This window comes from Vipera berus (genome assembly GCF_964194415.1).
Source record: "Vipera berus genome assembly, chromosome: 3".
Taxonomy (NCBI): domain Eukaryota; kingdom Metazoa; phylum Chordata; class Lepidosauria; order Squamata; family Viperidae; genus Vipera; species Vipera berus.
The window spans coordinates 81,370,017-81,395,677 of NC_138204.1; the positions used below are offsets into that span (position 1 = coordinate 81,370,017).

At 40.4% G+C, this 25,661-nt stretch overlaps 1 protein-coding gene across 1 annotated transcript; it reads right to left on the minus strand.

Moving 5' to 3' along the window:
- Positions 1 to 1,498: 1,498 nt before the first annotated feature.
- On the minus strand, positions 1,499 to 25,383 carry SELENOF (selenoprotein F). Its single transcript, XM_081325761.1, has 5 exons — positions 25,280 to 25,383; positions 23,131 to 23,298; positions 12,484 to 12,547; positions 4,669 to 4,718; positions 1,499 to 2,389 (listed from the first exon to the last, which is right to left on the minus strand). Exons 1-5 carry the CDS (start codon positions 25,346 to 25,348, stop codon positions 2,258 to 2,260), a joined length of 483 nt encoding a protein of 160 aa, XP_081181887.1. The 5' UTR covers positions 25,349 to 25,383; the 3' UTR covers positions 1,499 to 2,257.
- Between the last annotated feature and the right edge of the window lie 278 nt (positions 25,384 to 25,661).

A 25,661-nucleotide genomic window follows, 5' to 3' on the forward strand; every position in this document is an offset into this window, starting at 1 on the left:
CTTTGCTCAGTTTTGAAATATAAGTTTTTTAAATTAAATATCAATGGTCAGTTATATCTGCATAATACATTTATTTTTTGCCGGGGGGGGGGGGGGAAAGAATCTTAAACAATATGCAATTTCCATTGCTTAGCACGTAGGAAATTTCTGTTCTACTGATTTATGTCCTTTGAGTATTTTCCATTATAATCCAATTTAGGAAACTGGATTACAAGTCCTAATTGTATTGCTTAGGCTGTTTCTTTGGCGTTAAACATGTTTTCCTTGTTTCTTGCTGAATAAATTACTTTTATTAAGTAAAAAAAACATTAACATTATTTTGCACTGAGATTTTAAAAACAATTTTTGGAGGGACAGCAATTTAAGTCTGCTGCAGAAATAAAGCCTTACTGTACCCAAGATAGTAATATATTTGTGCTAAAATTCCCCTATTCCAATAAATCTGTAAATTTGATCTGAACTATTTGGAGAGTTTTAGTCTTTTAAAGGCAACACCATTAATGTTTTAAACAACTTTTGAAAAAAACGATATAATCACAATGAGCTTTTGAATATTTTGAACCTTAGAGAGAGAATTGAAATGACTGGAGGATATCACATTTGTCATCATGATTAGATCGCTTTCAGATCACTGTGATGCTAATTGGCACCAATGGGATCTACAGGGAGGAGGGCTGAATTAAGATGGTTGTGTAAAGTGCCTTATGGATCCTCGATTCCCTGTGGGCATTTTTGCAATGTTCAACGATCTGGCAGGCAATTGGGTTGGGTATTTGATCTCTGGAATGTAGAAACAATGAAAACAGTTGGAAGGATTTCTCTGGAGGAACCACTCTCCCTATGTGAGTCTCTAATCAAAGGATGACTGACAGATGGAGCATCATAGAAGACTCCTGGAAAAATGAGGGAACATGACTGGACAAAGACAGAAACTCATATCTGGGCCTACAGCATAGTTGTAATGGTGGTGAAACGTCTCCGTTCTAACAGTATATGTGGATCACCATTTATTAGCCCACGAGTTAAGCCATACTAAAAAAAAATGCCATATAGGTCAGGATTACTTTTATTGTTAACAGTGATAGTAACAGAATCTTGCACATATGAATGTGCTTCTCACTTTATCTTCGGTTGAACTAAGATGGTCTTGTCTTGAGATGTTTTCTCAGGTTACTTTCTTGGTCCAGATTCAAGGCCAGTTTGTCTGTCCGTTGATATTATTGTATCATTACTAGTACTTCAAGCTGCAATAATGAGATTTTTATACCTGCTTGTGAAGACACCGATCAGATTAAAAACAGATTCTGTACTTTAGGAGGTCAACTTTTTTTGTGTGTCTGTGTATTATTATCCTGTTTGAGAAACTGTCTGTCCTTCTTAAGCCATCCCTGTCTTAAGAAAGTTTACAAAATCATTTAGAATTGCATTTGCAATTGAGGCACATATAGGCTGATTTCATTAAAAAATCGTACCGAACAAATGACACATTCAATACATATTTTGTGAAGTAATTTATTGCCCTCTCAAATAATTTTCCTCTTCACTGAACTCATGTCTGCTGAAGATGATAAAATAATTTAGTGAAAATACACATGACATCAGACATGCATATGCCTTTCTTTAAGGCTTTCTATGTAGTCATCATTAAGTGCAATTCCCTAGCATTTCCCAGTCAATCAACAGCATGGGTCTCTCCAAAACGACAAACCATTTTTTTAAATAAAAAAGCAAGTATCTATTATGGACATTCTCAGTTATAAAAATCAGAATAGTAGAGAAATACAAAATGCAAAGAAAGGTAGCAAGTATTTGGGTGGTGATGGTGGATGGAATATAGTATATCGTATTTGGTATTAAGGTCTCATCATTGTATAAATGAGTGGCAGCATAATATGCACACTTATATGCAAGCACAGAATCACCTAATTAACACAAACCTTTTATGAAAAATATTCCAATTGTAAAAAAAATTCAGTATTTGCATCAGATAATTTATCAAACCCTATCATTAAGGAATCTCTATACCTGCAAAACTGAATTGAAATAAACTTGACAGTCATTTGATCAGCCTACCAATTTATAAACTGTGCTTTGCTTGAAGTGCCTTGTAATCAATATCCACATAATGCGGGATAGATTTTAAATGAATGCAGAAGCTGGGATGTTTTCCAGCATTTATCACACTTTGAGAAGATTATGATGATGAAAAACAGTATGAGAAATCAAGATTTCAATTCTTTTTAAAAGGGGAAAATATTTAAAGACGCTCTAACTTTTCATTTAAGAATTCTTCGACGCTATCTGTATTCCATTTGAGGATGCTCAGTTCTTCGGCAATGTTCCCACTGTCGTCCAAGAGCTTCAGTACAGGATCAGAGCCACGCACATACTATGGAGAAAAACATATCTAAGGTTACTGACTGTCTGTCTGGATTAAAAATATTCAGCCTATTTTGCTTGGTCAAACCTCATCTCCCTTGCTAAAGTTCAAATGTCAGTTTTAGATTGAATTAATTATTGTAGCCTGTTGTAAATATGGATCTATTTATGTCATGAAAAAAAGTCAAACACAGGCCTTTACTGCTTTATCTACAGTCAAAATTGGATTAGTTAATTCAAGTCTACGACTGATTGCAAGAAAATGCTATCACCAGAGATGAAAATTAGATTCAGCAGAATTATGTGGATCTTGCCATTAAATAAAGCAGAGCTGTACTTGGAGTAGAAAAGATCAAGAGCCTATTTGAAAATGCAATATTGAACATTCCACCTTCCCCCTACTCAATCCTTCCTTATAAGATTTTGAAACAATTTAAGCATAGAAATTTCTTTTTTCATTAAGTACAAAAATACTATGACAGCTGGAGGGGAAGAGCATTATAGATGATAAAATATGTAAATACTACATGGATAATACATATTTTTGTGCAGTCTGATCTTGGGAGAGCTCTCTTATGTGTGCTAAACTTTGGAACAGAGATGTTTGCTGATGTAAGATTACTCTTAACCTTTATGCTATTCAATGGAAAGCATAATTTTTTTTACTACTGAACTTCAATGGAAGATCTCTTAGCAACTGGACTCATGGCGTTAACAGAATCTGAATGGACTCAAATCATATTCAAAAATTATTCTGCATATAAAAATATTATCCTGTCTTTAAAATGTGTAACGAATCAGTACAAGTTATTTTGTATCAGTTCAACATCCCTGCCTCCTTTAAAATTAAATTTCTTCTTTATACAAGTAACTAACTCGCTATTTTTTATTATTATTGATCAAACATATCATTTGCATCTTTTGATGCAAAATGCATACTTGAATTCTCTATATCAGGGGTTTTCATCGATTGTACCACTTTTAGGATATGGCAACATCCGAATACCACCAGTCGCCTAGCAAGGTGTCAAAAATTTAATGACCCCCCTCCCCCCAAAAAGGAAAAAAGTGATGAAGTACAGGTAGTCCTCGACTTACAACAGTCAACTTAGTGACTGTTTGAAGTTACAATGGCACTGAAAAAAGTGCTCCCCAAGCCACAGCCGAGCAAGACACCTGCCTGTCTGGACAATGGCGCTCTTCCTCCTGTCTGAGGTTTTCATTGTTGTGAGCATTTCTGTTGAGGATTGGCAGTGGGGGTGGGGTGGGGTGGTGTTTGGTTTTTATTTCACCCCTTCTGCTGGGTGGTTGCAGCAGGCTTTGGTCATTTCACATGACCCTGGGACACTGTGACCAGCATAAATACGAATCAGTTGCCAAGCATCTGTAAATCACAAGACCCTGGAGATGATGCAACATTCCAGCTGATCGGTGCTTCTTCTGGGCTCAGCAGATGTGCTGGGATCAGCGCCGAGCTCCAGCTGGAGCCTGGTGCTGATCGTGGTGCTTCTGCTGAGCCCTGACAGCCCTGCAGCTCCAGCCATCTCTCGCTCAGGCTTGTGCGGTGCTGCCACCGGTTCAGCTCATTTCCCTCCCCCACTGTCACTTTTCTAGGATGGTCGTGTACCACCTGCCAAAGTATCACAGGTGGTACCCGTACCACTGGTTGAAAAGCCCTGCTCTATATTCTCTCTGAATCCATGTTTTATAGCCACCCTTCTATTACTAGCTGACCACAAAAAGGGAGAGTAAGAGAGCAAAAAATATGCAAACTTAACTATCAGCTATCAACATTTAGAGCTGTTAAAACATTTTTTAAAAAGGAACATACTATGGTTATATGGTTGGTATGAATAAACAAGACTTTATTCCCTTGAGAAAGGAGCCGCAACCAAAAACATGAGGAAAATGTACAAAGGGGAACAAACTGTAAAAGAAAACTTGCTATACAAAGTTTTCTTACCAAAACAGGTACCATGACTTGTTCTGTATAAAATCTGGAAACCTGGGGTTGTAAAAAAGGTTTCCCAGTGAACAATCAGGGGTCTTTTTGTTGTTGTTGTTGTCAGGCACACTCTGAATGCTTGTAGAATATGTTCTCAGAAAGTGGTTAGAAAATGGCTGATGGTGTTCCTGGCTTGTTTAGTTGAATGCCACTCTCTATGCACAAAATGTTTTTAAATGTCTTATAATACTTTATGCCAGATAAATGCAATATTTTATGAGGATTTTTTAAATTAAAAATAAAATAAAAAGGCAGTCCCAAAACCAGTCAAAATTGGTCCTTACCTTAATCTGCAGTCCCCTGAACAGTTTGGGCTTGTCACTCTTGACAAAAGCTAGAATTCAAAAGAAAGAAAAAGGAATTCCAAACAGGTTTAATTTCTCCAGATAAATACTGTATCTGTTTTTTAGGTGTTAAGAGATATTTTTAAATACCAATTTTAAAATCTAATTGGAAGGCAAAAATGATTTTGGAATGCTACTCTGAACATTACATAAATATTAAAGATAACTAAAGGAGAGCAACTGCCTCCTGAAGAAAATTGACAGCAATTGAATTTATGGTTGGTGCCACATGATGTGAAAAAAGGGGGCGCTATTAACCACTCTAAAGTGTTTACAGTAATTCCTTATTCATTTTTTTTCTACCTAATTTATAGATGCAATTCTTTTCCACGTTAATCATCTTTTACAGGCAGTCCTTGCCCAGCAACTATTTGAAGTTGTGATGGACCTTCCCCAGAGCTACTTACCACCCTATTCTCATGCATTCTGGGCACTTGGCAACCAGTGTGGATTTGTAGCGTTCTGCGGTCACATGACTACCATTTTTGGCAGGCTGGTTTCCAGCCAAAAAAAAAAGACCACTGAAGAAGATGGGTTTGTTTTATGACAGTGGTATTTGCTTAGCAATCACAACCACAATCACTGCCACAAGCAAGGACATGAATTAGGCGCTGTGACACGGTGACCCACTTAACAACCACCACGACTTACAACTATAATTACAGGCTCAATTGCAGTCGTATATTAAGCACTACCTATACCTATACTAAAAGGGACGCGGTGGCTCAGTGGGTTAGGACGCTGAGCTTGTCGATCAGAAGGTCGGCAGTTTGGCGGGTCGAATCCCGAGTGCCGCGTAACAGAGTGAGCGCCTGTTACTCGTCCCAGCTTCTGCCCACCTAGCAGTTCGAAAGCACGTAAAAATGCAAGTAGAAAAATAGGGACCACTACGGTGGGAAGGTAACAGCGTTCCGTGCGCCTTTGGCGTCTAGTCATGCCGGCCACATGACCACGGAGACGTCCTCGGACAAACGCTGGCTCTTCGGCTATGAAACGGAGATGAGCACCGGCCCCTAGAGTCGGAAACGACTAGCACGCATGTGCGGGGGAACATTTACCTTTACCTTTATACCTATACTATAGTATATTCATAGCCATAGTATTCTACTCTATTGTCCTGACCAGTATATGAGTACTAAGTCACCTGCATGTAGATAAGGAAGCAGAGAGGTAGCATTAGAAATCTGGGCCCCTGCATGTGAGTTATTTGGCTAGATTTGCATATAATACTAAACCATGACTTAAAAAAGGTCTGATGAATAACCCACCACTATTTATTTCTCAAATTTATTTATATGCCATGGATTTGCCTTGGTGGAGCAGTGGGCTAATGCCTCCTTAAGTAACACCAGCTGCCTGCAATTAGTGCAGGTTCGCATCCCACCAGGCTCAAGGTTGACTCAGCCTTCCATCCTTCCGAGGTAGGTAAAATGAGGACCCAGATTGTTGGGGGCAATAAGCTGACTTTGTAATAATGCCGCTTGGGGCCCCCCGAAAGCCCTAATAAGCAGGTATATACATAGAATGAAGGCTATTGCTAAGCACATTGTGCTTTAGATTGTAAGCCGCCCTGAGTCTTCGGAGAAGGGCGGGATATAAATGGGATTAAAATTAAAAAATTAAATTAAATTTGTAATTGCCTCATAGCATCTTCAAAAAAGAAATAAAACAGACCTATCAGCAGATCTAAATAAGCAAACTAAAAAAAATTCAAGAAACAATAATGCATTAACACATAAAAGCCAATTCCAGGTAGCAATCAATGTCCAAAAGAGTTCAGCCTTCACAAACATCGGGGAAACCATTGCTTAAGAGGGTCGAAATGGCTTCTAGAGAGATGATGTTTCACAATATGGGTTGGGAAAGAAGTCGTGTTGGGAAAAAAATATTTTTTTTGGCTCTTGTCCCCTTCATCTCACAAACATTGGCTGGATTTATATATATAATGCAAAGTGATGAAGTATGGTATATCAACCACAATGGCTAAATTCACACAGCATGCTAAATCAAATCCAAACAAATCCTATTATGTGTAATACAATGAGTAAACTCAGCAACAATGTGGGAGATCAGCATTAAGTTATCCAGATGAGATGCAAATTTGCTTTGTTGACTGAAGGATTAAAAGCTTGCAATGTTTATCACAGTGGTATGGAACATTTCATCAGTTCAAAAGATATTCCTTTGTAGACGGATTTCTCTTTCGCTTTTTCGGTAACATTAGCAGACCAGATCTCACAAAGTGATATAGAGTGATAGAAATAACTTAATGCTGATCTCCAGTGTTGCTCTGTCTGATGTCAATTCAAAACTCTAAGACATATTGTAGAGTTGGCAGTATCCTCACGCTAGCAAAAATGAACTGAGGCACCTTCTGGATTAAAAAAAAAGGCAGTAAACAACCTGTTTTATTTTCTGTTGAAACATTTTCAATATGTGATCTGAGGATGAGTAAGCATCGGAGCATTTTAATTTAAAAAAGAAGGAAAAATGATGCTAGTTGAAAAATGCCATTTCCATTATAATGAATGAGATTTTATTAAGTTTCTTGAAAGAGAACAGATCTTTGTCCTAAAACAGAAGCACGGAATCTGTGTCATAACAGTTTACGAAGAAAAGTCTCCATCATGGTTCCTCCAAGCGGGGAATAAACATGGCAACTGCTTTGGGAAGAAGGTTGTAGTTTATTGCAGAGGAAAGGCAGACAGAAAGATGGATCCAACAGGAAAAGAAGGACTGAGCACATGTGGGTAGTGGGTTTTTATACCCCCTGGACTCTATTGTCTGGAGTTATTTCCTGTTTCAAGCTTTGTATTTCCTTTGTCACGTATTCTGTCCTGAGCCTAGGTGTGCCACTCTAGGATTCTTGCTGGTTGTCTGTCCCAGCCCACCTCCCTGGGGCAGGGGTATGTAGATTTTAGAAGTCTTCTTAGCTTCAACCTCCCTGAATGGTTTAAATCTGCATTTCTATAGTTGGTTTCCGCTTGGGGGAGGGAGACTTGGGGCTATTAAGAAAAACTGGGCATGCTTTTCTGTCTCTTTAAGATCCTTTTAGGAAATATATTTTCCTGCCCTTTTAATATTTCCTTCTCTGGGGAGCTGACTTCCCACAACAGCAACAATGAGGAAAATGAGGACACAGAATTTACAAAGATGTGCAAAATATTCCATACATTTAACAGCTAGGTTCAGGTGGACGTGCATGTTTCAGGCAGAAGTGATGTGTGTCCACGTGTGGAAAAAAAAAGTTTTTGTTTCAGGCAGAAGTGATGTGTGTCCACGTGTGGAAAAAAAAGTTTTTGTTTCAGGCAGAAGTGATGTGTGTCCACGTGTGGAAAAAAAAGTTTTTGTTTCAGGAAGAAGTGATGTGTGTCCACGTGTGGAAAAAAAAGTTTTTGTTTCAGGAAGAAGTGATGTGTGTCCACGTGTGGAAAAAAAAAGTTTTTGTTTCAGGCAGAAGTGATGTGTGTCCACGTGTGGAAAAAAAAGTTTTTGTTTCAGGCAGAAGTGATGTGTGTCCACGTGTGGAAAAAAAAGTTTTTGTTTCAGGAAGAAGTGATGTGTGTCCACGTGTGGAAAAAAAAGTTTTTGTTTCAGGAAGAAGTGATGTGTGTCCACGTGTGGAAAAAAAAAGTTTTTGTTTCAGGCAGAAGTGATCTGTGTCCATATGTGGAAAAAAGTTTTTGTTTCAGGCAGAAGTGATGTGTGTCCACGTGTGAAAAAAAGTTTTTGGAAGAAGTGGGAGGAGGAGGAGGAGGAAGAAGAAAGGCAACATTTCCACTGTTTTCTACAAATCTATAATAGAATAGAGAGAGCTTTTACCGTATTTTCCGGCGTATAAGACGACCCGGCGTATAAGACGACCCCCTACTTTTAAGAAGTTTTTCAAGGTTTTTTGTCTTATACGCCGGAAAATACTTACATGCCCTGCCCTCCCTGTCCGTCGCAGAGGAGGCGAAGGCCCGACTGGCCCCGCCGGCCCTCCCGCTGCTCCCGTGCTTCTGCTGGCCCCCGAGATGCAGTGTTTCCCGGGCGGCAGGCAGCGCCGGAGGGCAGCCGCCACCCGCCACGGCCGGCGCCCCTCCTGCTTTCCCCCCCCCAGGCCTTGAACTTCTCCCATTCGGCGCAGGGCGGGGCAGCTCCGCCCGCAGCCTCTTTTTCATGTGCCGCTTCCCTCTCACCGTCGGCCGAGGCGCGCTCGGCCTGGGCTCCCGGTCCCTCTTCCCGACCGGCTTCCCGCCCTGCCCCTCATGGAGCTGGACTGGGCGTGGCTGCTTTTCCTGGGCAGCCTGGCGGTGCGGCTCCTGCGCTCGGACCTGTTGCTGAGCCGGCGGCTGCTGCTGCGCGTGGGGCTGCTGCCCCTCAGCGCCGCGCTCACGGCGGCTGCCTGCTGGCTCGTCTCGGCCAGCACCGCCCGGCGGAAGCGCAGCGTCGGACGGGAGCAGGACTTCCCTGCCGGCTCCCGTCTGACGCTCTTAGGAAAGAGCGAGCCGGCAGGGAAGTCCTGCAAACGCACGCGCATGCAGGACTTCCCTGCCGGCTCCACGCTCTTCCCTCAAGAGGGAAGAGCGAGCCAGCAGGGAAGTCCTGCGTGCGCGCGCGTGTGCAGGACTTCCCTGCCGGCTCCCGTCCGACGCGAGGGAAGAGCGAGCCAGCAGGGAAGTCCTGCACACGCACGCGCACGCAGGACTTCCCTGCCGGCTCCACGCTCTTCCCTCTTGAGGCAGCTGCTGCCTCAAGAGGGAAGAGCGAGCCGCCTCTTCCCTCTTGAGGCAGCAGCTGCCTCAAGAGCGAAGAGCGTCGGACGGGAGTCGGCAGGGCAGTCCTGCACACGCGCGCACTCCCCAGCTGCTAAGGAGCAGCCGGGGAGTGCGCGCGTGCGCAGGACTGCCCTGCCGGCTCCCGCCAGACGCCACCCACTGATTTTCCGGCGTATAAGGCGACTGGGCGTATAAGACGACCCCCCAACTTTTGAGAAGATTTTCAGGGGTTCAAAAGTTGTCTTATACGCCGGAAAATACGGTACTCAATTGATAGAAGAGACAGAAAACAATGGGACAATAAAAAGCGAACAAAAAGCTGGCAGAAGCAGGGAGAAAACTCAGGTGGGCTGCTTGAATAGCAGATGTTGGTAAAAGAAAACAGAAAAGAAACCTACAGTTCAGCTGCAAAACCAGAAAGGGGGACTCACAGTTCAGTGCTAAATCTGCACACTGCAGGTCCAAGTTGAACTTCGACCATCTCCAGTTAAAAGAAGCAGATGATGGAGAAAACTACCAGATGCCAGGTGAACGCTACTGAGTTAGTGCACAGACAGCAATTTACTTCACCTTAAAATAACTAATTTCGTAGCCAAAAAATAATCGTTGGTAAACAAATCTCTCTATTTGAGAAGCGACTGCTCTAATTCCAGGAACTGCAAAAAAGACAAGCCCAATGTGGTGGATCTGCTCAGCTGAAACAAAGAGTCTGCAATTTTAAGAAAAAGTCATGATTTTTGCCAGGAGGACAATATCGTTGACTGTTGAGAGAGTATTTTAAATCTCAGTTATTTTAAAAGACGAACTCGGGAAAAGGGATCGTGTTGCTTTTCTTACAGATTAACATAAAATAATTAAATATTAATACACTACAGGTAGACCTTACTGCCATACTCATTTAGTAATAACTTCAAAGTTATAATGGCATTGTAAAAGTAATTTTAAGAACCAGCCCTCATATTTATGACCACTATTATGACGTATGTCAGACATGTCAAACACAAGGCCCGGGGGCCGGATCCGGCCCACGAAGTGGTTTCATGTGGCCCGCGAAGCCATCCTGGAAACAGTGAGGGAACGGCTCCCACTGCCTTGGCCCTGAGACCTTCTGCCAGAGACCCTCAGATCTGTCCCACTCCTGCCCAGGCCCCCATAGGCACCCTTGATGCAAACTATGTAGAGCTGGCCACGCCCACCCAGTAGGCCATACGCACTCTAGCCACGCCCACCCTGGCCATACCCACCCGGCCCCCTGAGGGCAACCGCAATGCTGATGCGGCCCTCAATGAAATTGAGTTTGACACCCCTGTATGTGATCTCATCAGTGCACTCTGACCAGGAAAATATGCTGAAGATCATGAGGTGAAAGAAGCGACGTATTTCTGTGGCAACCCCCTACTTTGGAACACGTTTTCTTCTGAGGCTCATGGGTTCTCTAGCTTGCTGGCTTATAAGGCGGTAAGAAGGATTTTATTCTGTACGACTTTTGTACTGGTGACAAGGACAGATTGCCTGAGATTATGTAGAACTGATGTTTTGTTTCATGTTGTTATTTTTTTATTGGTTGATATTATTGTTGTAGATGAACTAGAATCTCTGGAGTGGAGTGATGCAGAAGCTGCTATATGAATAAATTAAATGTTCATAGATCAGCCACTCAATTTGATACCGCTATTCCTGTACCTAGATTTTCCAGTTAAACAGAAATAATGATTATAAAAAAATAAAAACAATCAATGCGCACTACATAAAGCAAATGTCCAGGTTTTGGGATATTCAGCAAAGAAACAGGTGGGTCCCACCAGACAGAAGTCTACTTTTTTTTAAAAAAAAAAGGGATATTGCCCCGAAAGCCTTGGCAATTACACGCTATATAGTCCAAAACAATCTAAAAATATTCTACCTTTTGAAGCAACAGAATGGTCTTCATCTAGCCTCATGTTCAATTACAGTTATTCAAGTGACATGCAAGGAACAAACAAAGCCCTCAGAACAAAACCAGTAATTCTGCTGGCTGCAGTTTAAGATCTTAAGAGTTGCTGAATAGAACAACTGTAACAAAACCTCTTACACCTGACACTTCTTAGAAATTTTAGATGTTTGCAAAGCAAATGACTTCTCACACCTGCTCTGCAATGTGCATGCGCTACCAGCGCTACTTTTTTTCCTTCTATTTTGGTTATTTCTGACTCTGAAATCACTCTTTGCTATTTATTTAATATTAATATTAATATTTGGGCCACTTTTCATGCCAGGAGTAATAGTATCCTGAAGCAATCATTCATACAGCTGCCAACGACCGCCTCCCATCCTATTATCGTGTTTCCAACAGCCAACTCTCAATAAGCATTGACAGAATGATTTGGCCTAAAAGATATTTTAAAAATAGTTGGGGCAAGGAAAGGAATGGTGGAAAATGGGAGATAGCCATTTACACACGTATCTTGCTATGTGTGCACGTATACATCTAGATAAAGACAAAGTGGAATATGATGTGGATATTTAAAAACCCACACGTTATATGCACGCACATAAAGCTACTGCATATTCAAGAGAAAAACTCAAGGCCTGGGCTACATCCCTCTCAATCCTTCTTCTAATTCTGTTTCTAGCAGCCAAGTGAAGAGCAAAATTTCACCTCCCCACTATCTTGATAGCAAAAAAAAAAAAAAAAGAACAGTGACTGGCAGTTTTTAATTCAAGAAAGGAAACCAGAATTAGATGGGATGGAAAAATATCATTGCATGGATTCTGGGAAAGGATGGCTAAAAAAAACAAAACCTGAACTACAACTTCTATCACTGACCATGCTCTCTCGTACTGATAAGAACAAGAGTTCAGAATCTGGAGGAAATCCCAATTGAATTGACCATCCCTTATAAATCGAGTATACACATACTATGACAGACTAGACATTCCTTCAGGATCTAAACAAATGATGGGGTATAACGACACGTTATGGAAAATAAATACCAACCACTGCAATTTCACTTACCCTGAACCTGAGGGAACCTCCCCAATTTTCATCCACACACTTCAAGGATTGCTCCTGCATAGAGCTGAAAGAAATAAGCAACATCTATTAACAATCCGATCCAACATTATTACTCTTCATGCAAAGCATCAATTTGACTTGATATACATTTATTTTTAATAGAAAATAATTACCAAGATAATCAATACATGTGCCTGAATTTTCTACACAGTGAATTGGTTTACCAAGTTTGAAGAACACCTTAAAAATAAATTACTAACTAATGTTGTGCAAGATTGCACATTCTACACATTACCATTTAAAAAAAACTGCTGACGCTGTATCCGTTCGCATAGGAGACACTGAAACCATGGACAGATATCTAGCGGGGAAAAAAATTCTGGAAGGACAAGAACTAACATACTTTACCAGAATTATATAGATGCCATTCTAGATAGTGACAACCATATTATTGGATTCATTTTACACTATCAAAAATTCTGGCACTTTTTTATGATTTTTAAAAACATTTTAGGCTGATTTGAAAGTTACCTAAAAAAAGGGGGACACAGGCACAGTAACACGTGCCCTGAATTTATTTCATTACAGTAGTATTTTATTTATTTATTTTAATCCCATTTATATCCCGCCCTTCTCCGAAGACTCAGGGCGGCTTACAATGTTCTGTAACCCGCTGAAGGGAGTATGGAAACTGCCACTAATACAGCCTGCAAGTCTTGGTTGGTAGTCCTCAGGTTAGGAAGGCAACTGAGACTGGAATTTCCTTCACTAAGGGATGCAGTTATAAAGGGTGATGTTCATGTGACTTCATTGCTTAGTAACACAATCTTGGCAGGCCCTGCTGCCATCATTAAGCGAGGTTCATTAAGTGAGGACCTTGCAGGAGAGTTTTGTGGGAAGAGGCATTGAAATCACATCCCAAGAAAGCAGCTGATAGGCAAGAGCTACAGGTGGGCAGGTGCTATGGAGTATGGGCAGGCAAGTATTGTAGGGAGGGGCTATAGAGTAGGGGTCCCCAACCACTGGTCCATTGACCATGGCACGCTAGCAACCGGTCCGCACAAACAAGGAAAGCCCCATCCATAGGCACACAAAATCATGCCTCCTCCGGTCCGAGGAAAAACCTTTCTCCACGTAACCGGTCCCTGGTGACCAAAAGATTGGGGACCTCTGCTATAGAGTGCGGGGGGGACGGACTACAAAGTACAGGAGGGAATGAATATACAGGCCAGCACTGTGGAGTGCAGGTGCTATGGCTTGCCACTACAGAGCATGGATAGGTGACTGCTACAGAATATGAGATCCCCATGCTGCCTGCAGGCTCCTTGCGAGAAAAAGCAGCAGGAAAAATGTGCAACCTTCTGCTGGCTTCCCCGTTGACTTTGCTTCTGTGAGCAGAGAAGGTCATCAATGATATGTGAGTTGCTAAGTGCCTGAATCATGATCGTGGCACTGTGGGGAATCTATGGCAGCCACAAATTTGAGGACCAGTTGTAAGCCCCCTCACTCAGTACCACTGTAACTTTGAATGCTCACTGAACAAAGGGTTGTAAACTGAGGATTACCTGTTCACTCGTAGGACAAAGTGTTCAGATCATAATGATTTGCTCTTTGTGACAATGGCTTTTGTTGTCCGTTTCAGAATTCAATTAAAAGTTTTCATTTGAGATTCAAAGCTTGTATGGTATAAACCACATTAGCTGAAGGACTGCTTGTATATGTAGGATCCTTCATAATTGCTAAAATCAGGGCCTGAAGTTCTATTCTCTGGCCCACCAGCGATAGGCTAACGTGTATCAGGAGGTAGACTTTTCAGCACCCAACCAATGCATCTTTAAAGACAGATTATTTTGAGCAGCATTTGATATTTTAAAATGTTTACCCAGGTGCTGCTGTTCCATTTTGTTTTGGGTGTTGCCTCTTAATGAGGTCAGTGCATCCTGACCTGATGCTGCTATAAAATACATAATTCATTTCATTGGAGTAAACCAATTAAACATCATTTCAACCTAGTTCAAGCATGATATGGTTAGCAGTGCTTTCGATAGGACTACTGCGCTGCCTGTTCCGTTCCCCTTGGTTGGGGAGCACAAAACCTAGGGAACAATACAGGCAAAAGCCTTAGAAACTGTCAGATTACCCCTGTGATCTTTTCAGTGATTACTCTTTGGAATCCTTTGCCTTCCAGGTAAAGGAATTAATAGGCCAAAAAAGTATAAGATGTTGAGATTTAGGAATCATGAATGTGATTTCATTTAAAAACACAACACGTCTCCCAGAAAATGAATATGGATGTATTACATCAGCAAGACAAATTACATACAATGGAGCCAAAACGCAGAGATTCATGGACCCAGCAGCTAAAACACAACGTACCAGTGAAACTGATGCATTGCATTTTGGAAGTGCAGATAAAAGAGAAGGCTTACTTGGAGGTGCTTACAAGTGTTTGTAGTTTATAAAAGTTGGGATTTTATTATTTGTAACTGGAAAATTATCCAATGCAGCATATCCTGAAGCAATGAAATCAGGCATATTTAAATCCTCCTGATTTCAAAGGGAGAATTATGCAGATCTTTTAACAGCTAAATTCTAAATGTGTACCCAGGAGGGAAGTTTATATCTGAAAGCTAAATATTCCATTGAAATCAGCGAGAAGGGGAAATGCTTAATTCATGCTCAATCGTGTCTTTGTACCTGATTATTGAATAGGCCAGTCTTTCCTTTAAATCAGACATTTATTAGAGCTGACTCGTGTCTTCTCGTTATTAAAATAAAAAAGCATACAAGCATTTGAAAACTAGCATCTTGAATTTCAATGTAATTTAGGACTCTGAGCTAAATTCAATAGACGATCTCTTCTGAAATCCCGGCAGATTTGTGAATAATGCAATGCGTAAGGTAAACCAACGCCAAGATAGCCTTGAATTCTGAGCTGAATGTCGATTGTGGGACCTGAGAGACTCACGATCAAATTCCCTATTCGACTAGGAAGCAAACAGAATCATCTCCGAATAGTCAACTTTTTTTTTAAACTGTACATCTAACTGAGGTGAAAATAAAAATCTAAGTAAACTTCGAAGGAAGAAGAATAAAGCTCAAGCTAAAAATGAAGCTGGGATGAAAGTCAGGAAACAACGTCCCATCCTTTCCCCATTCTACTGATAAAAGGAAAATATTTGTAGCTCAGGGTTGACATGAGGGGTCCTTAGGTGCTCTCTGAGTTTGGTTGTTTTCTTGCAGATGTTTCATTACCCAAATTAGGTAACATCACCAGTGCTAGTAAGGAAAACTCACTCATTACCAGCACTGTTGACGTTATCTAGTTTGGGTAATGATTTTCTGCAAGAAATCATCCAAGCTCAGAAAGCTTCAAGGACACCCCCCCCCATTTTCTAATTCTAGAATGAACCTATCACATTTCTAGCCTCATCACACGACCTCCTCCTCTACTTCACAGGATCACTAACAACATAGTGGTTGAATATTAAGGCTTTATCTCTCTGATCTAATAGTTACACTTTCAAGAGAGTATCAACATTTTATTTGGGATGAAAGTATATATATATATATATATATATATATATATATATATATATATATATATATATATATATATATATATATATATACACATACATACATATATACATACACACATACACACACACACACTTTATATATATATATATATATATAAAAGAAAAATGGGAAGGAGTACTCCCATTGACATTGCCATAACTAAGACAATCAGTCTGTTTTGCAATTACTACTATTTTGATAAAGCCTGCAGCAGAAGCCCAGAGGTGTATGATCTAAAGCACGGGTGTTAAACTCGCTGCGCCATGTGATTTGTCGTGACGTATTGCGACTTTTTTCGCATTGCCAGAGCTGGGGTGGGTGCGGCCTCCACATAATGCAACCGGCCTGCGGACCGGCAATTTGACACCCCTGATCTAAGCGAAACTGAAAATAAGAGTCAGAATCCTTTAAGGTCACAGCTATGTTTTAATTAGCATAGCAAAATGAAACTGACTTTAAAATGAAGTTAAATCAGGTCATCCAAATAACATTAGCCTAAAGCACTAAACACATTCTACTATATTATCAGTTCCTGGAACTGGCAGCTCTTCATGGCCACTTGGTTTAAATTATTCTCAAAGATCTATTTTCAAGTATTTCTATCCCTCTTATCCATTCCCGTCATATACAGGGGTGGGGTGTTTTTGTTCTGTTTTTGAAAAATAACATTTACTGGAAGAGTGAAATTACGGAATCTTTGTAGAAATAATTTCCTTCTATTATAATATTAATACTGATCATGTAAAAGAGCAGTTTTACTAAGTATCTCACTCAGTTTCTTGGCATTCTCAGGCCACTGTTCAACATGCCTACTGTTTGTTGTGCAAATAATCTCTTTCCATACTAGCCCTGATGTCAGGTCAATGATGGAAACTTGGAAATGGAAAGCTGCTTCAAAGCAGCTGTTGAGTTGACCATTAGGGAAAAAGTATGTGTGTGTGTGTGTGTGTGTGTGTGTGCGCACACACACACACACACACACACACACAAAACAGCCTTTGGGCTGACAAAAATTCTGCCCAAGAACAGAAGAAGGCTTCACACAATGTCTCCATTACGATGGTTTGAAGAATGATGCCAGTATGCTTTCTCCTTCCCAGAAGGGGGAAACAGAGGAGATTTGTCATGAGAAATTCATTATGGAGCCTTGAAAAGCACTAGGAGCAAGCAACCATCTGTTCTGCTTCAGCCCTTGCCTTTTAAAAAGAGCACGCATATGAGAATAGGCATATGAGGCATGCATCTTAATTATCATCTGCAGAGATCTGACACAGCATACAAAAATAAAAAGGAGCATTATGTTTAAAAATGACAACAAAAACATTCATCTGCTGAATTCTGAGAAGGTTCATAAGAGAAAGTATAGAGAAGTCTGTTTGTGAATAGACTCATAGCTGGAATTTGGCTTTTTGTTTCAGTTCAGTGTTTCCTGTTGTCCAAGAAAGAGGCAGCCATTCTGCTTTAAAAGCCAGCTAGATCTTTCTGATGAAAATTTTGGTTAAAAGCTTCAGATTCACATACTTGTTTCATTTCAGAAACCATATAAGCCAATTTGCAGAGAACAGACTTCTTAGATTTATGTGTATGTATATTTACACACACATACAAAATATCAGGCAACCACTGGATTTACTCTTTTTTTAAAAAAAAATATTGAGTTCTAATGGTGAAGAATATCAGAAACTACTGGATTATTAGAAATTAGAAAATGCAGTGTAAAAAATAGATTTAATTAAAGGAAATAGGTAATTCCAAAAGAGATGACAGTCACTAGTAAAAGAGCAAAAAGTCAATTCCAAAGTGCAACCAAGTCAATTTTCCAGGTGGTAGCTTACAAGACTGAAAACAGAATTTCTGGCACATTTTAACTTTTTCAGAACAGAATAGTATATGCGTGTATAGGTCAGGGGTAGGCAACCTTGGCTCTTTTATGACTCATGGCTGGCTCAGGAATTCTGGGGGTTGAAGTCCATGAGTCATAAAAGAGCCAAGGTCGCCTACCCCTGGTATAGGTAGTTCTTGACTTATATCCATAATTGAGTCTGGAAATTTGGCTTTGAGTCATTGATGTCATTAAGTGACTGTGTGGGGTATCTCGGGGGTGAGGGAGGCCCTGGCTTCAATTCGGGAATGCTGAGCTTCTTGTAGCGCTTAAGTTCAACGCCTAGTGTCACTGCCATCCGATACCACTTGCGGATTTGCTCAGGAATTTCCCTGTAGATGCATGCTTGAAACAGGTCACTGTCCAAGTCCTCCTTAAAGCAACAGATTAACAATTGCTCTGGCCACTCTTATTCTGCCTGCGACCCTTCATAACTCTTGAAGAAACTCCTTTGCTGGTCGACCCTTTTGGTTTAGGTCGCATATCTCCACTTTGGCTTGCAGAGCCTGGGACTCGTCTTCAAACCTGGCTCTTAATTCATCCAGAAAAAGATCTATGTTCCCTAGTCTGGTGTGTCCTCATCGTGAAGACTGGTTATCCCCTCTGCAGCCTCCCCTTCTATGTTGGCTACCACTGCGTTCACCATTATCTCTCGTCGGGGTAGGCAAGAGCATAGCGGTCTAGATGAGCCCAGACTTGGTTCATGAAGAAAGACAGCTTATCTGGGTCCCCGTCAAACATGGCTCTGATGGGTAGTGGATCCACAGGAGGTGCCCAGTGTGCTGGATACCAAACAGGGCACTGGTGCGGGGGCCGTGGCTGAGGTGGAGCCCATCTCTGGAAACCTCTTGGCTGCCCTCTGGGCTCATGGCTTGCTGTTGGTACGGAGGTCTTCGTCTGGGATCTGCTGCTAGCCTGGGAGGTGGGGAAGCTGCACAGGTCATGAGTGGACTCAGGCTCCGATGGGTGAGGAGCGGTTGGATTGTTCTAGCCTCAGCCCCAGCTGAGACCTCGTACTTCGCAATCGGGGGTCACTTCTCTGATTTCCATTCAGTTGAACTTCTCCTTCAATCTCTCAAACAAATGCCCATGGACTGCTGTCAGGTACTTCCATTCCCCTGATTCATCCCATCCCACTGCTCTCTTTACTTTCCATTTTAGTGTGAGAGATAGGAAGGAGGCTGTGGGAAGAGATCAAGGGGAACTCAGCTTCAATAGCCTTGGGGGTACTCTTGCGCTGGAAGTCTTCCTCTGCTCGGTATAGATCCCCAACTTCTTCCTGCACTGCTGACCTGTCAGATTTGTTGGCATGGATCTTCAGCCGAGCCCCCATTGGTGGAACTTTGTCCCCTGTCTGGGCAGCCATCTGTGTCCCATCTGCAGGTGTTTCATCAGCATTAGTGGTCGCTTTTCCTTTTTTCTCCATTCTGCAATCTTCCGAGTCTTTGCCATCTTCCCAAAAGAACTGGGGCTCAGGACCCTGAAGAGTGCTCTTTGATAGCTTTCTATCTCAGAGCAGAATTTTTTTTTTGCAGAGTTGGTTTAATGTCAAGGTTCTGACTAATGAACCCAAACAAATCAGAACCCCGAGACTTGAAGTCTCCTCAAAGAACATGTTTATTGGATACATAATACTGGCACCGTCAAAAGTAAAACCAACTCTAAACTCTCCCCCCCAGGAATTCTATGTATCTAAATGTAGCATTTCCCTGCTATGCTAGTGATCACGCTACCCAATGAAGGCAATTGGCGGGCTTTGTGACACTTATTCTCTCCACCTTCCAGCATCTATGGGAATGACCTTGGTTCCCATGGGATTATTCTATGTTTGGTCTAGCAATCCTGTCGGGTTCTTCCCCCCACTTCCTCCCAACCTGTGTGGCAACCAAGAATGACAAAGATGGCTTCAGCCAGGTTTGTTTCAGAAACTGATCATTAAGCATGGGCATGCTTTTGCTGAAAACTGGAAGTGCCACTTTTTGGCACAAACAATGTAAAATGCAGTCATGTGACCAAGGGACGGTGAAAATGGTCATGAAGGCGGCTATATTGCTGTGCACCTGAAGTTTGGCCATGTGACAGTAGAGGGGGCCTGACAACTGGATCTTTGAATTCAGGTAAGTAAGTCCCTTTTTGGGGGGTCAGTTTTAACTTTGTACAGTCCCTAGGCGATTGGTCATAAGTTGAATACTACTTGTGTATCATTAATATATTTTAAAAGAATTAAAATATATTTGTCAGCACCAAATACCTTTAAATGAGGGGACAGGGTAATTTTAACTAAAAAGTATGTAAGTGAACAACAGAGTTAACTAGCTTCACAATGTAGTGATCCCTACTATATTGAATGGCTTCACTGGATAGACCTCTAGAAGATAAGGCTTTTCAATAATTATTAGCGATGGGTATATAACTGCTTAGCATTTATTTGATCACATATCATTATTTGCATACAGTAGTATTATGTGTTAAGATCCAGTTTAACTCATTAGAGATAGTTTTAAATGCAGTCTTGTGTAGAAGAATTAAAAGAAAGATACTGCTGGAAGAATTATAATACTATATATAGATAACAATAAACTAATTTTTATATGGGAGTTAGTATACTAGTATATTAATAGCTGTTTTACATGAATTTTTTATATGAGAATATCAAAATTTAATAAGATTTTTTTTACTATAATTCATTATTTTATTATAATCATAACATTTAATACTAGACAAAGAAAGAGTACAGAAAGGATAAAGTGCAAGGGAAAAGCAAAAAGAGAGGGAGGAAAGGAAAAAGTAAAAATAAAGAGAAATAAAATATTTACAAAGGTGACTTCCCATATTCATCACAAGTATAAACAAATTTTACACTCTACCACCTCTAGGGTTACAATTATCTCTTCGTTCCATATCCCAACCTTATCTGTAAACATCGTGTTTTCTCATGTATGCCTGTGTCTCTATAAAAATGATAATCACAGTAATGAACCAATGCATTGTTGATCTATTCTCTTATCCAAATAATATTAATTGTGCTCTGTACTCTCTTGATGTTTGCCTTGACCTCATTTTGTTAACTTTATTAAATTAGCATGCAATAGATACCTTTCACATCAAACAAGATTGGATGATTTGATTCTTCCATGAGAACAGAGTTCAGCCAAGAAGCAAATAATAATAAAGGACAGGAATAAAAATGTGCATTGGTAGCGCAGTGGTTAGAATGCAGTATTGCAGGCTAATTCTGCCCACAGCCTGGAGTTCAATCCCGATGGGGCTCAAGGCTGACTCAGCCTTCCATCCTTCTAAGATTGGTAAAATGAGGACCCAGATTGTTGAGGGCAATATGCTTACACTGTAAACTGCCCAGAGAGTGCTGTAAAGCATTGTGGGGCAGTATACATGTTGAAGTGCTATTGCTATTACTAAAAGGTCATCAGAAATTTCTTACACTTCCACTTGCTATCATTATCGTTAACTTGACTGGTAAAGTAGTGATTGTGCTACTTGACACACAATTCAATATAGGGGAAAAGAAATAGAGCTCATTGATCAGCATTCATTTTATGTTGAGAAAAGACAAGGCCTCTCTATGCAGGAAGAATATGGCAACAATTTCTCCCTCTGCGTGTAGAACTTACAACTTACTGTAAAAGCCAACAGGATAAAATTTATGCCACTTTTTCTATCTGGAAGGCAAAGCTTAAAATTTCTTCCTGTTTTGGGCAGGAAACTCTGTCCCTTCAAGCACATGCATCGATTTTAGCAAATTTTGTTCTACTTTTCTTCTATGGTATATTATAATATAACAAGAAAACTTGCAACTGGTTAAGGTACTTGGGAACAGAAGAGAATTTGCAACAGTCAGCATAATACAGTACATAATTTAAACGCATCTATTAGGTGGCTAACTCATGAATATTTTGATGACCAATGCTTAAAAGATATATGAAATATGTTTTCAAATATTATGTGATTATTATTTTTGATTTGGCCTGGACATGATCAAAGTAATAAATTTAAACTATAATATACAAAAACAGTAAAATTGGATACAGGCAAGTTCCTATGAAGCATAAATCAGTTATTACAATGACATGCAATTTATTGTACGTGTACAACCTGTAAAAGTCGATGTTTTTAAGTGTTGCTTACACAGCATTTAAATAATAAAAAAGTATCAGCTTTTAAAATAAGTTGCCAAACAGTTTTCACTCATGCCTTTTTAGAAACACAAAATATTCCAAGAAGTTTCTGACTATATGTCATATAATTCTTAAACCTCTCTAAATAAATCTAAGAAACCTAACAAATTTTGTTTCTTGAAACAGATTTTCTGAATTACTAAGCATGCTATTCAAAGCACACAGCACTCTCTTTCAGAAATGTCTTTACAATGAATTGGGCATTCTTATCACTCTGGTCCAGCACAAGATAAATTACTTTTCTGTAAATATTTCATTGCTGTACTAATAAATATGTTTTTAATTGCATTTAGTTGTGTGGCACCTGATAATGATGCCTCGAGAACAGAAACAATACATTTTGATTTCAAACCGATGGGGGATGACTATTACCAATAATCATATAGTTGGCTTCTCCTGAGTGGCGGCAAGAACAGTTATACAGAAAAAGTTCATCACTTGCCATAATGGAAATATTCAGATCTGAAATACAATATTTTCCTTTCTTCAGATAGGAAAAATATTCTTCTATTGTAACATGCACAGTAAACACCTATATTGTATTTATTACAACATCAACAAATAGTTGGTTTTTACCCCGAGGAACTGATATTTAAAAGAAATGTAACTAGCTATTTAACAAAATCTTCTAAACATTTCCAGTAAACAGCAATGTATTATTGCTAAGCTAACAACTGGAATCTGTTCCACATTCTCTTCAGTTGATTGTATTTAATCTAACATCTAACTGATGGTATTTCATTTTGCTCAAACTTAACAGACTCCCTAAGAGACAGAAAGCAGACTGCTGGCTGACTCATGTTTGACCTTAAAAGTTTTAGGAAAAATCAGTATTGGCTTAACCAAATGAAAATCCAACAAACTTTTGTTGCCAAAATTTACAGTATTAAGATTTAATAAAAAAACTTTCAGTATAAATACTCTTATATCACAGGATAGTTAAAACACATTTTAACTCAGATATTTAAACATAACAATGAAACCCACCTTTCTAGTTTCAGATTGAGCTTCCTCTTGGCAGCACTTTCTGCAGAATGGATCCAACTGATTCAAGCCGAATTGGCCAAGAAGGTCACAAGAACTACACAACAAATTACTGGAAAAGCCAAGATCTCTGCATGCCTCCGATGATAATTCTGCTCCATAAGCAGATATCTGAAATCAAGTAAGATTTACACAATCACTTTAACATAGATATCTGTAACGTTTCAGTGTCCATAGTAACAATTTTTAAATAACACAGTTTCAAGATCTTCCATTTCCCACTGCAAACAAGACCTACGATTACTCTTTTGAGAGGACTCAGGTAAACAGGAAGCATATTAACTAATTTACCTATTTGCTGTGTGAGGTTTATTGCCACAGGAATTGTTGTATTTATCCTGTCTGACTGGTTTGCAATCTGTACTAACTATAATTTGTTCCCTTTAAGTCAGTGATGGCGAACCTTTTAGAGACCAAGTGCCCAAACTGCAACCCAAAACTCACGTATCATCGGGTGCCGGGTGGGCATGGCCCTTTGGGTGGGTGTGGCCAATTTTGTGGGCATGGCCCATTGGGTGGGTGTGGCTGCAGTGGTAATGGCAGACCGGGCGGGACTAAAGTTCAAGCAATCAATTCCAACTTTGTGAGAACTTTTTTCCCCCCAAGAAGTTGAAATTGATTGATTGAACGAACCTTTTTTCCTTTGTACACAGTGGCGAAGGCCTAAAGCGAAAAGGTTTTATAAAACCTAGCTGAAGACCTAGGACTGGGGCGATGGCACGCTTGCTCACAGAGAGGGCTCTGAGTGCCACCTGTGGCACCCGTGCCATAGGTTCGCACCACGGCTTTAAGTTTAGTCAACAATGAGCTATGAGCTCATAGTGGTTTGAGAATCGGCTTATGTCGTTGTATGTTGGAAAGCCCAGCACGAAGAGAGGTGGTGTTATGTTCTTCATTTAGCAATTAAATATTTATCTTGTTCTTCAAAGGACTCATTTGGCTTTTTTATTTTCATAACTGCCTTGCAAGACAAATTGGGTTGAGGGCTAGTGTGAGTAGACCAAAATCATCCAGAAAGAATTTTTCTTCTTCTTTTGAATATGGGGCTTTAACTTGCCACTTCAAAAGTTTCCACTGCCCCCACAATTCAAGTCTTACTTGCAAAGGTGAAATAATAGTATAAGTGCCCACAAAAATTGCTACTATGGTGGCTCCTTTTGTGTCAAGTCACAAAACTCTACAATTAATAGCTTATTTCTCAAGCCTTTTAATGCCACTGTTATAGTTTCAGTTACTATATATAATTGGTTAGATTTTTTTTATTTTTGTTTTAACAGGCTGTTACGGTAGTAGCGTTTTTACTATTGACCTATTGCCATCTAGACCCATCCAGCTAGCAAACTGTGTACAGATAAGTAGAAACTATGCATGTGATTCTGGTCTTGAAATTAAAAATCTAATCACTTCAAAGAGCGTCTTTGGGAATTGAGGGGGGTTATACACATTAAGAACATTAATAAAATTTAATTAACTTATTACATAAAGTTCTACTAACTATATTTCCAAGGCATCTGTTCCAAAGTATCCACTGGTATTCATATATCAAGTTCATTCCCCCCCCCTAATATGTTCCGTAGTGCAACAAAGAAATTAAAAATGGGGGGGGGGGAGAAACTACCCAATATAGCCAATGGCGAACACCGAAATAATTATACTGGATCGATTACAAGACTTCGCATACTTATTCGAGTAAAATCACGACAAGCTTTTACGCTGATTTCAAAGGGTTTAGCAGGGGTAGGCAACCTCGGCTCTTTTATGACTCATGGACTTCAACTCCCAGAATTCCTGAGTCAGTATAGCTGACTCAGGAATTCTGGGAGTTGAAGTCCATGAGTCATAAAAGAGCCGAGGTTGCCTACCTCTGAGCTAAGATATAACAAGGACCGTATCCAGCTCAACTTTTTCCTTTTTTTAAAAAAAATATCAAATGCATCCTGTTATTACAATCTTTTCGGGAAGGAACAGCCGAGAAGTCGAAGAAATAGCGAGTCAAAAATAATGAGCGGAAATATCTTCGCCTCAAGACCCCCTCTGGCCGTTCCCCAAGCTCATCGTCGCTAGTCTCCTAGTTCTAACGGTGCTTTCTTACCGCCTGCAGCGTCGCTAGCAACCAAAGCCAGTAACGGCCAAGCCCCATGCCTCCGTCTCGAATCGCCATGTTGGCACAGACGGTTAGCCCAGGGATTCTATTGATTAGGCCCCTCTACCGACAGGATGACCAAAGTGCTGCCTGTTTCGAGCAAAGGAAATAGCCGTACAGTTCTCCCATTCATACGGAACTGACCAGTGTAAAAAAAATTCGAGAAGGGAAAGAACACATTGGCATTTGCAAGAAACAATTTACATGCCTTCCAAGACCACTCGCTCCCTCTTTTTTTTTCAGGCACTTTCTTTGGACGCTTCGGAATAGAGCTACCTACTCCCCCTCAGCGAATGGTGCCTAGAGATTGACAAGGCGACCGACCAATCAC